Source organism: Ambystoma mexicanum, chromosome 10 (genome assembly GCF_040938575.1).
Source record: "Ambystoma mexicanum isolate Mex_15411 chromosome 10, UKY_AmexF1_1, whole genome shotgun sequence".
In the NCBI taxonomy this organism is placed as follows: Eukaryota; Metazoa; Chordata; class Amphibia; order Caudata; family Ambystomatidae; genus Ambystoma; species Ambystoma mexicanum.
The window spans coordinates 1670479028-1670496839 of NC_090932.1; the positions used below are offsets into that span (position 1 = coordinate 1670479028).

At 45.8% G+C, this 17812-nt stretch overlaps 1 protein-coding gene across 2 annotated transcripts in view; it reads right to left on the reverse strand.

The window, feature by feature from the left end:
• The window catches only part of ADGRD1 (adhesion G protein-coupled receptor D1), a 1635406-nt gene that overhangs the window by 1232314 nt on the left and 385280 nt on the right, over positions 1 to 17812 (reverse strand). For both annotated transcript variants that reach the window (XM_069620079.1, XM_069620080.1), the window contains one exon: positions 16730 to 16871. In XM_069620079.1, the coding sequence (XP_069476180.1) occupies positions 16730 to 16871 (142 nt within the window). The remainder of the gene's footprint in view (positions 1 to 16729; positions 16872 to 17812) is intronic.

The following is a 17812-nucleotide window of genomic DNA, read 5'->3' on the forward strand; positions in this document are numbered from 1 at the left end:
ATCGACTCCAATCAATACGGGGCCACTCGGAAGCGGAGGTATAGGTAAACTTAACAAAGGTGCAGGTGCAGGGGGAAGGGGCAGTGCGATAGGCGGAGGAACAACAACTAAAGGACTAGAAACAATAGGCTGTACAGGGGGAACAGGAATAGCAACAGGAACAACAGCAGGAATGGGCAGAGTGCCCAAGACAGGAGCATACGGAGGTGGCGCTGCGGCATCGGGCCTGCGTTCATTTAATAACTTCTCAATAAATTCCTCAGAAACATGGAAGTCTTTAGAGGGGTAAATTTTCTGGACCCCGAGTGAAAAGGCTCTATCCATATTTTTAACTAATTCTGACCGCTTTTCTTTATCATACAATAATGCTTTTTTCAGCGTTTGTTTTATGACGACGTGCATGTTTATCCCTACTTTTAAGCTGCTGCAATGCTTCTTTCTTCCAATTTTGTAACACATCAAAGGCTGCTGGTCTAGCCTTTTTCTTTAACAAGATCGATTCTAAATATTCAATACGGGGGATCTCAAAACTACCATTGATTGGCCACTGAAATTCGGAGGCATGTCTGGTCTGTCTGTGCCAAATATCATTAAATACGATACTACCAATGCCATACTTACAGTACATAGTACACGCCTGCGACCCCTCCTGTGGTGCCGGACGGCTAAATTCCAAAGATTGTCGATCGCTGCAGAACAGAGCCCTAAAACAGCTAGACAATTTCCCAGGCATTTCTCAAAAAATTGGTGTTACCTGGTCCAATAATTGTGTCTGCAGATACAATACGCCAAATTCAAATTGTCAGGGTTAAATTAAGAGCCGGGTCACGACTGCACCTGACCAAACCTAAGGAGGACCGTACGGTTTACAAAGGACTTACCTAACGAATTTTACCTTGCGTTTGGTGGTTTCGGCAAATCTGCCCGCCTCAAAAATTAGACCCTCATCAAGATGCCGTGTCAGACCACACGACTATCGTCCAAGGATCGGATCGTGCAGCGCTGCCGAGGTATCGCGTCTCGATCAGTCGGGCCAGCAGAATCACACCGTCCGATCCCGGTTCGATAGTCTGCGTCAACCTTCAATGATCCGGCATCAATCTTGAGGGTCCCTATTCGGGCGCCAACTGTTGAAACAGAAAAATTGATATGGGGCCGGGAAGCCCAAAGGAAACACACCAACACAGGTTACAAAGGACATACAAAGCGCTTTATTCAAAGTTACAACAATTACCAAAGTCAATTGACATATGGATAGCTATTCGGCCCTCAGAGTAACAGAACGAACCATCAACGGTAGTTCGCCGTGTTAGTGTGAGAGACCGAACATGGGGATACTTGGGTTTTTATACTTTTTATCCAGCCTTGGCCAACCCCCTCGCGGGTTAACCATTCTCAGAACCAAACCTAGGGTTCGTAGCCAGGTCAATCCCATAATGTATGCATTTTGATCAGTTCCGCTGATACAGTTGTTCATTTACACATAGGTCAGGGAGAGGACAAGGTCTCAGTTCGCGACCCTAACAAGTGGCCTGCGGGCATATTACTTATTCATGTGTGCGGAGGTCACAACGGCCAGAATCCCACTCGAAATGTCATTCGGCCTCCATTTTGTTGTTCAGGGTGACTTCCACACTGCAAGAGTACCTAAAATGGCGGCTTAATCCAAGATGGCGATTTGCACAATACATTAAGGTCAAGACCTTACCGCAGAATCTATGTACACAATGTTTTTAGACAACTTGGCGTAGGCCAACATACATTCAAACAATGCGATAGGAGTTACAATATTATTTCGATTTCCACAGATGGCCACAGGTAGCGCACTGATGGGTATGCTCGAAGCGGTCGGTCACAGAGTTCACGGATAGCACGACGACAAGCAGATTAGCATAGATCTCAGTGGTTCCCAGGTAGCACGTTCAAGAGTTGACTTGCAAAGCACAAAGATGTTCTCATGAGACATATCGAGTGGTTTTTAAAGTATTAGAAACTGGGGTGTGTTTGTGAATGAATGACGTATGTATGTCGTGGTATTAGGGGGGCGGCCTGCCTCAGGGGAGGCCTGCCTGGAAACACGGGGTCTGAGGAGGCCATGTGACCGATGGCCCCTTGGCGTGGGACACCTTTTGAAGTGTACATGCAGTTTGGCACCTTGGCCTTTTGCTCCCCGGACAGCCCCCCATGCCAGCGCTCATCCCCGGGTGTGAACCGCCTTTGATAGAGGGGGGTGGGATGGATGGCCCTGGGGCGTGCAGATAAGGCACAGGAAGACTGCTGAATGGAGACACACTTATGTGGATTGCAGGGGGGCGGCCTGCCTCAGGGGAGGCCTGCCTGGAGACACGGGGTCTGAGGAGGCCATGTGACTGATGACCCCTTGGCGTGGGACACCTTTTGAAGTGTACATGCAGTTTGACACCTTGGCCTTTCGCGCCCCGGACAGCCCCCCATGCCAGCGCTCATCCCTGGGTGTGAACCGCCTTTGATAGAGGGGGGTGGGATGGATGGCCCTGGGGCGTGCAGATAAGGCACAGGAAGACTGCTGAATGGAGACACACTTATGTGGATTGCAGGGGGGCGGCCTGCCTCAGGGGAGGCCTGCCTGGAGACACAGGGTCTGAGGAGGCCATGTGACCGATGGCCCCTTGGCGTGGGACACCTTTTGAAGTGTACATGCAGTTTGGTACCTTGGCCTTTCGCGCCCCGGACATCCCCCCATGCCGGCGCTCATCCCCGGGTGTGAACCGCCTTTGATAGAGGGGGGTGGGATGGATGGCCCTGGGGCGTGCAGATAAGGCACAGGAAGACTGCTGAATGGAGACACACTTATGTGGATTGCAGGGGGGCGGCCTGCCTCAGGGGAGGCCTGCCTGGAGACACGGGGTCTGAGGAGGCCATGTGACCGATGGCCCCTTGGCGTGGGACACCTTTTGAAGTGTACATATAGTTTGGCACCTTAGCCTTTCACGCCCGTCACAGCCCCCCATGCCAGCGCGCATCCACCGGCGCGAACCGCCTTTATATCAATATACAGTATATCGCCTTTATATCAATGATAGTATATCGTTGCTTATCAACAACAAATGCCACATACCGGAGATTCTTGTGAGCACAGACCCACACTTCAACCGGTGTATTATAGTGGCCAAGACCCTAGGGCCTGTATAATCCAATGGTAATTGTTAGTATAGATATATGTGTGACGTTTATAGAGACATAACCTACTGAAAGACTTTGAACAAGTGTTATTTAGTGCATGCATTATCGAGAATATGTTATGTTAGCTTAGATAGATAGTGACCACCCTGCACGTCCATCCTTGAATGGAGACACACTTGATTCATTTAAAAAATCGAGACAAACGTTGTTAAAATATATGTGGTGTTTTATTTTGTATCTTATTTTCATGACACAAAAATACAAGACTTTAAAGATTATACAGGTCAGGTTGCAGCACAGCGAGAGAAAATCCCCTGTACTGACCGCTGTCACTCGGGAACGTTTCTCTATTGGCACGAACAGCACAGGCGGGTATCGCTCTTCGAACGCGGTGTCCAAGCCTCCCGTGAAGCCACCATGTAAAGGAACGATAGGCCACCAGCCTGTACCACCTGTGAAAAGGAATGAAACAAACTGTTTTTAAATGACCCAGATAAGTTTAATAAACGTTTGTTGTCAATGACAATTCTTGTAACTAATGGCATTTTACACGGACAAATGCTATCTAGACAATGCACACTATTGAATGACTTACATGCATTACAATGATATGTAGATGTAATTTTGGATATAGTAGAAGAACATGAAATAGGAGTGGCATGACAAGCAGAGTATACTTACTCGTTACTCGGATTACGAGGACGAACAGTTGCTCGAAGTTCGTGCATAAGCACCATCATTATTCTCAACACGGCCCGTGTGAGGCAGGCTGCCCTGAAGTCTGGCAGCTCGGTGATGCATTGCGGTCGTGGCTCGCCTTCCGAAATGTAGGCCAGGCATCCCGAGTTTTCTCGGCAGCAGCAGTTCTCGTCCTCAGTTGGCATTAGCTCGCACCGATTGCATGTGCACCAGGTGGAGACGCCGTCCATTCGACTAGGCCCAGGCTCTTCATCTGTTGATTCGTCCTGCCAACTGCCGTCCGAATCCCCATCGTTTTCGCGTGATTCCCTTTCCAGTAGTTCCTCCTCGGTATACTCGGGCTCGTACATGTAGGGCATTATTGTAGCCATTGTGTGTTAAACAAACTAAAATAATTTATAGCGGTGGTACTGATATCTGTTCACACGGGCTACAAGCGGCGAAGGTAGCTGACCAGAGCACAGAAACGAGTCACAGAATACTCAAAGTAACACAGAGAGAGGAATGGAATCGAAAATCGGCTGCTGTGTGTTGTGAAACGGTCTGTTTATACTTATTGAGGAGAGAGGCGTCCTGCCATTTCCATGGCGACACGTCATTAGCTGAATCGCAGCGAATGTTGACTCAAGACGTGCTTTGGCGTTGGGAAATGGGCGGTACGAGTCTGCTGATGACAGGCTCAGGGGCGGGGGAATTGATTTAGTGCCGCAAAAGCAGGTCAGCCAGGGCGATCGGGGAAAAGATAGGATTATCAGAAAATGGCGGCTCCCTGGTGCTTGTTTTCGCGTGCGTTTAATGGACGAAAACTCGGGTAAGGTCCATAGGAAAGTTTTCTAAAACGAGCCACTTTGGCTTAAAAAAACATGGGCGACCCGTTGGGACAATAAAATTTTTTACTAGACCATGCCTTTAAGTTGCAGAATCCTCTCAAGACCTTCCTCTTCTCTTCTTCCTTCCATCTCCTGCTCCCTTGCTAAGCTCTCAACCTGCCGCTGCACTGGAGTCTGGTCCCTTCTGAGTCATACGGGGACCAGTCCGCCCCCCCCACCAGTCCCTCCCAGCATCCTTCGCCAGCACTTACCCTAGGGCCCCCTTTCCCCGGACTACCCCTACCCAGCACACCTGCTCACTGCACTTTGCCGCCCCCCTCTTTCCCTTGGCACTTTCCACCTTGGGCTGTACATCACTTGCCCTCTCCCTCACCCCCTGTGGGGTCCACCCCCCTTTGGCACTTCTCCCTCTATCTCCACCCCCTTGCACTCATCTCCTTTAAGCATTTGCACGGTAGGATTGTCACAAGGCCAAAATTGCCATCTCTTTGTTTTCCTGTTGCTGTTTTTTCTGATGATATTCCATGACCCCTCCTCCCCTGCCCCCCTTTCTTGTCTTGTAGCACCTAGAAACACGTGTGTATAGGCACCATACAAATGTCCAATACAATAAAATAAATAAATAAATACAATTCCCATCAAATGCTGATGCAGTCACCCCATTTGGCAGGTATTGATTTACTTTGTCTGGGTGCTCAGATCCCGCCTCACTCGTTCCCTTTATTTCACACCCATCTTCCATTCTTCTGCCAGCAGAGCCTTTGGAATGGCCTCTGGGCGCTATGTTCACCAACTGAAGAGAGTCTTTGGCTCTCGCTAGACTTTCAATTCAGACACAGTTGCGGCAATAGACGCTTTTGTAGCAGCACGCTCTGGAAGAGTGCACTTCCTTTAGACAACAAACAAAAACGTGGGATAGAAAATTAATTTCTGTTTAAAATATTGTTGTATACGTTGTCTACTTGTTAACAAATAAAACGGTATTTATATTGCAATGATGTAATGAATTTGGAAAGGGAGTGCATTGTGGGGTAGCAGTAGAGGAGCAGCAATGGGGGGGGGGGCGGGGGCGAGCTGCATATTCTGGTGTTTTTCGCCCTGGGCACAATATTGCCTAAAAACTGCCCCGCCCACCAGCGATGCTCCAACCCACCGTGCTCGGTGATTAAACATCAGTGCCCTTTCCTGCCCCTTATGCCAGTGCTGCCGCCCTTCCATGGCATCAGGGGATACCGCTGCCTGCTTCCTGTGACGTTCTGGCACGCAGGGGCCTGTCTAGCGGGATAGAAGTGCATTCTTGCATCTATGGCAACAGTGCATGCATCTGCACTCCATTCGTGCATGCACAGCTTGCCTGCTGCGGCATACTAGCACACTCCTGCCTGACTCCGTTGACATTCTTGCATGTTCACGCCTGTCTCTTGTTACATGGCTACACTCTCCTGCCTGTCGCATGAAACAAGTGCAGTCTCGTGCCTGTCTGTCTAGTTGCAGTGCATTCACCTAATTGTCTCTTTTTTTTTTAAATTCATTTTTATTAACCAAATCGTAGTGTTAATATATAAATAACATACGTGATGAATTACATCCGAAGGATCTTGTAATATGTGAACAGATGTAATACCATTTTTAATTAACTATAAGATCATTAACAATGTAATTGCAGTCATATATATAATGTGCACAGACAGGGACGACAGACTAGGCAAGACACCCTACACGAGGGAGTACAAGGGGAGGAGGAAGCATGTCATTGCGACACTGCACAGTGCTATTCAATCAGAACAGTCAAGGGATTGGATGCAAATGTGCCATTTCCTGTCCCACTGATGATGCAGATTCCTGTGAGAGAAGGCGCAGCATTTCTCCATGCGATGAAAAGTGCAAATATACTTCCACCGAGCACTAAGGGGAGAGTTTACTGGAGTCTCTCCAACTGGAAGTGATTATATGAAATGCAATGCCAATTAAAAGAATAAACACATTAGGAGAATCCATCAGGTGTAAATACGGATTCACATTAGGACCAATCATTATATTGGACAGTGAGTGGCTTTTGCTCATGCAAAAGGAACATTTTCTGAAGACTCTTTTAACATCATTATATACTGTTCTGTGTCTCCAGGGACACATCAGTGCATGCTCCAGCCTCTTTCCTGTGACATCAGTGCATGCTCCAGCCTCTTTCCTGTGACATATGTGCATGCTCCAGCCTCTTTCCTGTGACATCAGTGAATGCTCCAGCCTCTTTCCTGTGGCATCAGTGCATGCTCCAGCCTCTTTCCTGTGACATCTGTGCATGCTCCAGCCTCTTTCCTGTGACATCAGTGCATGCTCCAGCCTATTTCCTGTGACATCTGTGCATGCTCCAGCCTCTTTCCTGTGACATCAGTGCATGCTCCAGCCTCTTTCCTGTGACATCTGTGCATGCTCCAGCCTCTTTCCTGTGACATCAGTGCATGCTCCAGCCTCTTTCCTGTGACATCAGTGCATGCTCCAGCCTCTTTCCTGTGACATCAGTGCATTCTAGTGCATGCATCAGTACATTCCCCTGCCTGTCTCGTGTAACGTCAACACATTCCCCCGCCTCTGTCTTGTGATATCAGTACACTGTTCCCCTGTCTCTTGTGACAGCCACACATTAGCCTGACCTGGGTTTTGTACAATTTACATTTTTCTTGGCCTGTCTCTTGTAACTTTTAAAGTATAGGGAAGGTAGGAGAATGGAATGTCAACATCTACTCACTTTCTCAAAAATTAATTCTCATTCAAAAATATAAATCTTATTATAGGTTATTTGGTCAAAAAACTCTCATTAGTGAGAGAGACATAATACATATAAAATTCATTTTCAGACACTCTAAAATATACACAAATGTAACAATGACAAAAATATTTCAGACACAATTATTCTAAAAAATAGAAACGTGTGTTAATACAACCATCTAAATTTTAACCTTTGATGTGAATCCTTAACTGTTTCAGGTTTTTGATCTTCATGGATCTCTAAATGTTTTAATACAATCTGAGTTTACTTTTAGATTGCCAACTCAACATGTTTCAGTCCTCTATAACAAGTGATGGGACTTTCTTCAGGAGGAGTCATGAACATAAAATAGATGATTCAAGCAAATGGTCTGTGATCTTCTCTGGGTGAAGAATCTTTAATTAAAAAAGGTTTTTGTTGTTGTAGTAGCTGTTGACAAAACCAAAAAAGAGCCAGAGTCAGTATTCTCGTTATTGTTCTGGCAACACAATTTTTAGTGTTAAGGAAAAGATCAGGATAAATTAATTACCTGTCCGTCCTAGTGTAGAGGCTCCCTTGGTGAGCAGAAAAAAGTCCACATTAATTGGGCATATTTTCTTCCAGGAAGTTAGTGTTCTTCCTTTGATTCCTGTGATTTAAATCATCAAATTAGGGAGTCATTAGATTATTCTTTCCTCTGTTGTCAGAGCTCATAGTTATGAATGATCTTAATATACAGATACTAGTGTGTCTAGGGAGAGGTGCCCTCGTTATTTAGATGGATTCTGTGTTGATTATCCATACATTGTGACTCTGCCCCATTCTATTACAGTCTGGTTATTTTAACACTGTAAGGGATAGAACTGTCGCCTACCTTTAGACAGGGATAGTAAAGGCTAAATCCAGGTCCCAGCCAGGTGGTTTTTCCTCGTGGCAGGGTATGTTGAATGCACAAGACCTCTGGTCTTCAATCTTCATGTGGGTGCAAGATCAATGTGGCAACTAGGGGAGGGAACCCAGAAATTTAAAATTAATAAGCCGATAAATGTTGAGACCTTAGTGGGGAATGGTAACTATATTGTTATTTGAGTAAAAGCTGATTTACCTTTTTGTTGATGCGGAACTCGCGCGTATGGATGGAAGCGTGTGCGTGTCCTTTTGTGGCGCTATAAATCCTTGTTCTGCATGTGAGGTGTAAATCCTTCCTCGTATTCTGGCTGCTGCCGCTGGTGTGTGCATCCGTGTTTATGGAGACAATCGCTGGAAAATGCCGGAAAAACGCCTGTTGTGGCCACCATCTTTGGTGTATCATTTTGGTGTAATCCGAAATTCTTCTTTAACTTAGTTGTCCTTCTTTTATGTTACTAGCATTTTTCAGCTCCCTATGTGTATAGAGAGTTATTTTAGAGGTTTATGGAGGTACTAAGTCTTTTCATTTTTTACGGAAGTGTTCGGGGATGGTTTCTCGGGTCTATGTACCACTTGTACATCATTTAGACCTTCAGCCATTCAATGGACTCATTGAGCCCTTTCTTATTGCTCTGTGTTAAAAAAAATGAGTCTTTGTTCTTTTTTGAGTAAAATTCTACTTCTGGTGTAATGGTCGTGGCCTCGTACCATCAGGAGTATGGTCCATTTGAAATCCTCAAAACCATGTTTAGCTTCAATAAAGTTTTTCAACAAGGGTGCATTAGGTGTTTTATTCTTAAGGCAGCTTTTATGTTCCTGCATTCTGACTTTTGATTTTCTGTTTGTTTTTCCTATATATTGTTTATTACTTGTACAGGTAACCATGTATATGACGCATTCCGAGTTACAGTTTGTCAACTGTTTTTGCTGCCACAAGTTTGGTAACCCAATATTTACTTCTTTGGTCTTTTGTGTTAATTTGCACATCATGCAACTTCTGCATGGATAATGTCCTACAATTGGGTTGAGACCCCAGGTTTGAGTCAGACTTGTCACTTTTGTTGTGCTGGCCTACAGTTCACTGCTGCTTACTCTGTTGCCTATCATCGTGAAGTGGGAGAATGGAACAAAAGACTCCCACCAATCCCCTCACGCCCCTGGCCTAGAGGATCGCGGCCCAGATATCCGCCACGAGAGGAGTTTGCCTATCTACCAGACGACCAAATACCCTGGTACAGGAACATACGGATGTGCCCACCAGCCTGCCCACCAGCCTGCCCTGCTCATGCCGACGCCTGCGGCATGGATGAACTCGACTAAACCATTCAACATTAAATGAACACATCATTAGAGATGCCATGACGACCTAGCCAACGGTCAGCACACCCGTGCAAACATGCACACTGGACACTCCCACACCAATCCACACGAAGAACATATCCAGTGCAATGACGTAGGTGACGGGCACACCCACTGACGCGCATCTTTATTATTTTCACATAGCTTTTTTCAAAATGCAGAAACGCAAGACGCACAACGAACCCATCTAAAATGCTTGCTGACGCTTCTCCTACCCCATGCATTGCAATGAGAAATATAACGAAGATATGATACTGGGGATAAAACAATATGATACCATAACCTAAAGCGCCGTGCATCAAACGTCCCCACCTATGCACCAGGCCCAAGTAGGCTGCAAGCAAGAGCCTCCATGAACATTGAACGAGCAAGAGTACAATTGCTGACCCTGCAGAATGCGCCCGGCAAGAGCAGACAGTCAAGGGCACAATGTTGCAAACTCGCATGCCACAAGCCGAAGCCAAGGTCACACCTGCAAACTGAGCCAGGCACACAGTGGAAGATGCAATATTAAATGTGCAGAATTCTGCTTCAACCACGGTCTCTCCTCACGTGACCAAGCCGAACCTGACAGGGTGCCAGGCCCAGGAGGAGGGAGGTGCCTGGATCCCACGTTTTGAGACACAGGCAGCAACAATTAAGCGACTCAATAGACATCTGCGGCAGTGGGAGTAGTCTGCCCTCCAGCATATGAACAAATCCTCACATTGTCTGCACATACCCATAGTTATACATTGTTGCAAATGACAGGTGCACCGCGAGCTGGGAACAACGATGGTCCCAGACTGGGGGGCTCGCGAGTAGACCAATCAGAACATGGGGCTCTTATCACTGACGCCATTAACATTAGCCAATCCTCAGGGGTCTTCATGTAACAATTTTCATGTATCTAATTGAAGGGACAACCCAAGTATACCACCTGACTGACCCTCAACCACTAACAGCGTTCTCTATACGTATGCTATACTAACCCTACCACTCGAGGAACCAATCCAGAGTGGCGATAGGTTTTTTGCTAACTTTCCCAGGTGACGCAAGTAGCGCGTCATACTAAAGTAAAAAGGGCCTGCGAGCCCCACGAATTGAGAGAGTGTGTCAGGACGGACGCGTACGATCCTTGACCCATCCCTGCCGTTTGTTTAATAAACAGCAGAATCACCTTGCTTGTTGCGTGTGCCTCATATTCATTTTTGGGATACGCGGGAGGAGTTGGGGCCTCCCTGCCCGGAGGTCCGCGGACGGCCCAGCCGGCCCCGGGAGAATTTCCCCCCGACAAGTCGCTGATTTTTTATATGCAAACATGGGGGTAGGTATTTCTGAATTTCCCCTTTCAAAAACGTTCCACTGTTTATTCGCTATTTGATTAATCTTGAGGCTTAGATTCGTGAATGTGTTGACACATACCAGACGATCACTAGCAGGTTGTTTGTTCTTATCTTCTAGGAGGGCGTCACGGTTGTTATTGAACGCTCTCTTAGTGGATTTCTTCTCCAGTTTTCTGGGGTATCCTCTCTGTCTCAGTTTGGTCGTTAGGTTTTTTACTTCCGCTTAGAATGCTGGTTTTTTGCTGCTGTTCCTTTTGAGGTGCGGGAATTGGCCGTATGGTAAGTTATCCCTTAGGTGTTTCACGTGATGACTCTCGTAGTGTAAGAGGGAGTTTTTCTCTGTGGATTTGTGAAAAAGTTTTACAAGTAGACGGCCTTCTTCATGGAATATTGTCAGGTGTAAGAAGTCAATTGAGTGTTTTTGGATGTTAATGGTGAACTGAAGGTGTCGATTGCAGTTATTAAGCCAGTTTAGAAACTCTTCTGCTTTTTCTGCTGTGCCTGTCCATACCATAAGCACGTCATCGATATATCTCGCCCACGATTGGATGTGTTTTTCAAAAGGGATTGGCATGTAGATACATTTTTTTTCAAAAAATTCCACAAATAAATTTGCTAGGCTAGGAGCCATAGTGGCTCCCATTGCCGTACCTTCGATTTGCTGAAAGAAGGTACCTTGGAATTCGAAATAATTGCATGTAAGTGCTAGTTCTATGCACCAGAGGATGAATGAACTGGGTACCGGGTCAGTATCTAATCTATTAAGTAGGATTTCACTTACGGTTTCTAGTGTGGCTTGTTGCGGGATATTTGTGTAAAGTGAAACTATATCAAGTCCTATTAAATAGGAGTTCTCAGGATTATACAATAAATGTTCATATTTTTTTATCACGTCTTTAGTATCTTTTAGGTAGGATTTTATCTTAACCACGTAACCCTTTAGGTAGTGGTCGGCAAATTTTGAAAGTGGTCCTAGAATTGAGTTAATCCCTGATGCTATAGGCCTCCCCGAGGGGTTCACTAGGGATTTGTGAATTTTGGTAGGGTAGGTTCTGGATTGTTCAGGAACGCCCATTCTTGTTTACTGATCCAGTTCCTTTCTAGAGCCTTTGTGGTTTTCAGTTCGATCAAGTGTTGTAGGTCTTTAGTAGGATCCGTACTTAATCTAATAAGTCCCTAATTTGATGATTTAAATCACAGGAATCAAAGGAAGAACACTAACTTCCTGGAAGAAAATATGCCCAATTAATGTGGACTTTTTTCTACTCACCAAGGGAGTCTCTACACTAGGACAGACAGGTAATTAATTTATCCTGACCTTTTCCTTAACTCTACAAATTGTGTTGCCAGAACAATAACGAGAATACTGACTCTGGCTCTTTTTTGGTTTTGTCAACAGCTACTACAACAACAAAAACCTTTTTAAATTAAAGATTCTTCACCCAGAGAAGATCACAGAACATTTGCTTGATTACTCTATTTTATGTTCATGACTACTCCTGAAGAAAGTCCCATCACTTGTTATAGAGGACTGAAACATGTTGAGTTGGCAATCTAAAAGTAAAATCAGATTGTATTAAAAAATTTAGAGATCCATGAAGATCAAAAACCTAAAAAAGTTAAGGATTCACAGCAAAGGTTAAAATTTAAGATGGTTGTATTAACACACGTTTCTATCTTTTAGAATAATTGTGTCTGAAATATGTTTGCCATTGTTACATTTGTGTATATTTTAGAGTGTCTGAAAATGAATTTTATATGTATTATGTCTCTCTCACTAATGAGAGATTTTTTACCAAATAACCTATAATAAAATTTATATTTTTGAATGAGAATTAATTTTTGAGAAAGTGAGTAGCTGTTGACATTCCATTCTCCTACCTTCTCTATACTTTAAAAGTTCTGTGTTTCCCAAATTTAAGGTAGGAGTCCACATGAGAGTGGATTTTTGGGATCTCCCCAAAGTTGCTCCTGTCTCTTGTAACACCAGTACAGTCTCGTGCCTGTCCCTTGTGACAGACACATATTATCCTGGTCTGGCTGTTGTACAATTAGCATGTTTCTCTGCCAATCTCTTGTGGCATCAGCACATGTATTGGTACATTGCCCACATGTCTCTTGTGACTTCTGCCCAGTTCCACACCTGTCTCTTGTGACATCAACACATTTTCCTGACCTGGCTTTTGTGACATTAGCATTGTTCTCTGCCTGTCCCTTGTGACATGAGTGCCCACTTTTTCCGGCCCCTTCTAAATTCCCGACCTTGCCCCACAGTGAGTCTAGTGTCGTGTGAAGAAGGACCTCATGCAATGAGTGCAAACTTGTTCCCTCAACATAACTCCTGAGTCCTCTCAATGGACGATCATTGCTTCAAACATGGGAAGGAAATCAAACACAAGTAAACTAAAGAAGTAGAAAGAGGGGAAATAAATAGACATGCTGCTGGCCGAAAGAAGTGTGACCGGAAGTGCAGAATACACCAGGTGCATTGCGTTCACACGTTTAGCTGTTGGCAAATGTCAGATTCGCACCAATTAGTGCCATTTTACAGTACAGGTGTGTCCGCTGCTATGTGGCGCACGCCAGGCTGAACCAACGTTTCTTTTCTGCAACCTGTAGTTTTTATTTTTTTTATTTTCACATTCTAGTAAGGGGCATACAAGTCCCAGCATGCAATTGGAAAGGCCACAGGCTCAAGGTGTGTAACACATATGGCATGGGTCCACTTTGCAGCAAAGCGAATGAGGTCCCACGCGCAAGTGCAACAGTCGCCGCCAGAACACAATGAAAAGAGAAGTGCTGGGCAAAGTCAAAAGAAAGAGAGAGAGAGAGAGAGAGAGAGAGAGAGAGAGAGAGAGAGAGAGAGAGAGAGAGAGAGAGAGAGAGAGAGAGAGAGAGAGAGAGAGAGAGAGAGAGAGAGAGAGAGAGAGAGAGAGAGAGAGAGAGAGAGAGAGAGAGAGAGAGAGAGAGAGAGAGAGAGAGAGAGAGAGAGAGAGAGAGAGAGAGAGAGAGAGAGAGAGAGAGAGAGAGAGAGAGAGAGAGAGAGAGAGAGAGAGAGAGAGAGAGAGAGAGAGAGAGAGAGAGAGAGAGAGAGAGAGAGAGACATAGCTGCACTGTAATACAGGCAAACCCCATCATATTAGAGCGACACGTGCATTGTTCACAGGCCAGAAAGGTCGTACTAAAGATCAGCCGACAAAATGAAGATACTTTATTATTCAAAGAATCAGCCTCCATGTGCCACACACCCTATCATCTATCCTCCCTTAACACCACCCCCCAACCTGCTCTGAACCAGGGGTTCTGTTAGAGAGCACTCTAAGACTGCAGCATCCCATCGCCTGCAGTCCTGCAGAAGCCAAGCTCAGCCTGCCTGCTGCCCATCCATGCAGGCCACCCTCACCTCAACCTTCACTCCGCTAAGTCTCCCTTCCCCAGCCTTTGCCCTGAGTGGGCCGGACGGCTTCTAGGCACCACTCCTGTACCCCACCATAACTCTACTGCCCGCATCTTGCCAATCCTCACCCACCCCACCCCGGCCTGCACGCTGCTTCCATGATCAGGGGGTGCCCAGGCTCTCCATCATCACTCTCTATGTTCCTTCTTGTCTAGACGCCTGCCCATGGGCTGCCCACACACCCCATACTCCATGTCTCGCTACTCATCAATCTCAAGCCCTTCTCCCCCCGCATTGTGAAGGGTAAAGGTACATGTCTAGGTAAAGTCCTTTTGCAGAGTTACCCTGCTAAAGACGACCATTGCACTGAGAGGTGTTTCACACTCGCATGCTGCATGTTCTGTTGAGCGGATCTTTCCATGTTCCGTTTCAATACCGCCCCCACCCGCCCCCAATACACACAACATGCATGTCGATTGACAGCAGTTATCCTCAGCACCGAATCCTCCAATGGGAGGGGCTGTCATAATCAAGGGGGTGTGCTTGGTGCCCCTGCTCCCCTACAAAAGGTGGAAAGGCTTGACATCAACCTGGCATTGTAGAGCAACACCCCAGTGGCCTCTGTGCCTTGATAATATGAACAACACATGTTCATGAAGCGCTTCATTCTGGATTCCACCCACTTCTAAGCGCTATAACCGCAGGTGGAATTATCACCCAATTTACAGATACTCAGTGTAATAACCTCTGGAGAATGAATTACAAAAGCGGCCCTGCTGGGATTCGAACCTGCGACCGCAGACTGCACACAGCTTGAGCGGAAAGTGACAGTGTTTTTTGAGTCCAAGAGTAGAAGAACTTTTTCGTAGAGCAGTTGACCCAAGAAGATTCCTTGTGACGGTTCTACACTACCACCTGCACTAAGTGTCTCCATCGCCACCATGTGTTTTGGTAATTGGTTCATTGATTGCTGGGTCAGTGGTCTTCGCAATGAGCCAAACCTTTGACAGTGTAACCTGTGTGAGCGCTCAACTAAAGTGACCAGACTTAAGTGGGATCTCAGACTGGATACTTACCGCTAACTATTTATCTTGTATTCTACTAACCATGTACTGCACTTCCCCTCTCCCCTTCCCCTGCACTTTTTCCCAGTCCCCCTACCCTTGCACTTGCGCGATCTGAATGATACCTGGCCTAGTAGGATCGTTGTCTGTCTCCCTTTGTTTCCCCTTCCCTCCGCCTCGTTGCACCTTGAGACACTTGTGTATAGGCGCGTTACAAATGCCATATCATATCATAAGGAGTGCAAAACACGTGACAAGTGTCATTCTTAAAAGACGCACAACTTGTGTCAACTTAATAATGGTAGAACATTTAAATCTTTACATTTCAATAGTTTCACATTGTGCAAAGGAATTCAACATATCTATCTCAAAGAAGGCCGGCGCTTTGTCATTGGATTTCTGCGTAAACAGAACCAAAATGAAAGTAAATGTTCAATAATATGCCAAAGCACCAATAGTCCAACGTTCAAAGACTCCAATATTCCAAAATTCAAATCTTCGAACAGTCAAAAGTTAAATATTCCAAAATTCAAATATTCCAACATCCAAATATTTCAATACTCCCAATGTCCAACATTCATAGTAGCAACATTTGGCAAATCATTTCAATAGCAGCATAATTAACGTCAAATCAAATTTAATTTCTCTTTTTTCTTTGCACGTAACTAATAACTCTGCATATTATGCACCAGAAAAAGACGTGCCGTGCGTGTTCCGGCTGCAGCAAATCGATGCAGGTAGCAGGCAATTGAAATAATTGATGACATTGTTGCAAAACGCTGTGTTTGCTGATCGATAACGTCTTTCTTTGCCAGGATTAAAATAGACATTGTAACTCTCACCCAGCTGTCGAAGTCTGGGCCTTGGCTCACTCTCTCAATAACAACTGGCCAGGCTATGAAAAATAGAGGTATTATCAAACATCCTCTGGTAAACAAAATGGAAGCTTCCGGCAGGTTAGTCAACTGCTTCGTCAGGCCTATAATGTCACAGGGAAATTACCCAACAGTACAGGCCTATGAAAGACCCAGAAGACTAGAGAAGAGTCATTCACGCTCCATGTGCGGCTGGCGCGTGACTGGCTCCTCCATATTAACCACTCAGAGGCTCCCCGGCCTGTGGAAAGTCTGAAGCCAGACCATCTTTGCATCATCCCAAATCTCGTGTAGGAGGACTGAGAGGCTCTTAATGCGATGACCATGCAGTGGCGATTATTGCGGCAAGGGAGGCCCACTTACCAGTATGTGAGCCAGGTTTATGGTCACCACAGGAGACCCGGAGAGATTCTGGCACAGGTTAGGCCGGGGGTCCACTTTCAAGGAGATGATGTGGCTAATGGCAGAGATCGTGTGGTCTTTGTAGTCCACGGCCCCGGCAATCCTGCAATCAGACAAAGCGGCAGTGGTTGGTGGAAGGTTAACACCCACAAAGATCCCAGGCACATGTTCCAGAACATCACAATTCACAACTTGAAGCAGGCACAGTACTAAGAAGGTGGCACTCGCTTCTGCACCAGGGACAGAAATCTGAACAGGCGCTCCTCTGTCACTCCATATCAAAACATCTGGCATTTAAGCTACTGTGACGAGGGTGGTGGACCGCACTGGGCGGTAACAGCCCACTGCCATAATTAATAGGCTTTAGCACAGAGAGGGAAGGTCTCTAATGAGGGCTTTGGGTTGTTATCACTCAGTACGGCCTCCCACACTCGTCATTATAGCAATTAGCACTGCAGGAGGATGCCCAGAGTGAGAAGGACTATCGTTTAAGTGTAAAACTGTGCTGTGAGAAGCATGTGACGCATGTTTGTTCTAAAATAAAACTACAACTAAGATGGCCACCATGAAAATTGATTCCTGGGCTCCAGCTAGAGCCCCTCGTCCATTTTCATGGAAGCTGGGAAGAAGCAATGGAGGCAATGGTGAGGATGGAGAGGTTGGTGTTGGCTTTGTTCAAAATGGAGAATGGGGAGGTTCAGGCAGAAGTGGGTGGCATGAGAGAGGTAGAGGCCAAAGTCGATTTACTCTGAAAATGTGGCTTATACCAGGAAATATGATTGGTTCTGTTGCCTGCCCCAGTGCTACACAAGGATTCTCGGTGACCAACCACCTTGATTAGAATGGTGGCATGATGTACAGTTCTAAAATAGTTATTTCTTTTAATTTCACTGAGTAATTTCACTGATTTCTCTATATCACAAGTTCTTTTCACGGGATCTTTGGGCAATTAAGAAAATAGAAGAAGGACAACAGGCTGGGGTAAACCAAAAGAAAGCTGAGATTGTCTTTGCGTCATCCAGACCCCGAACCGTAACATCCTAT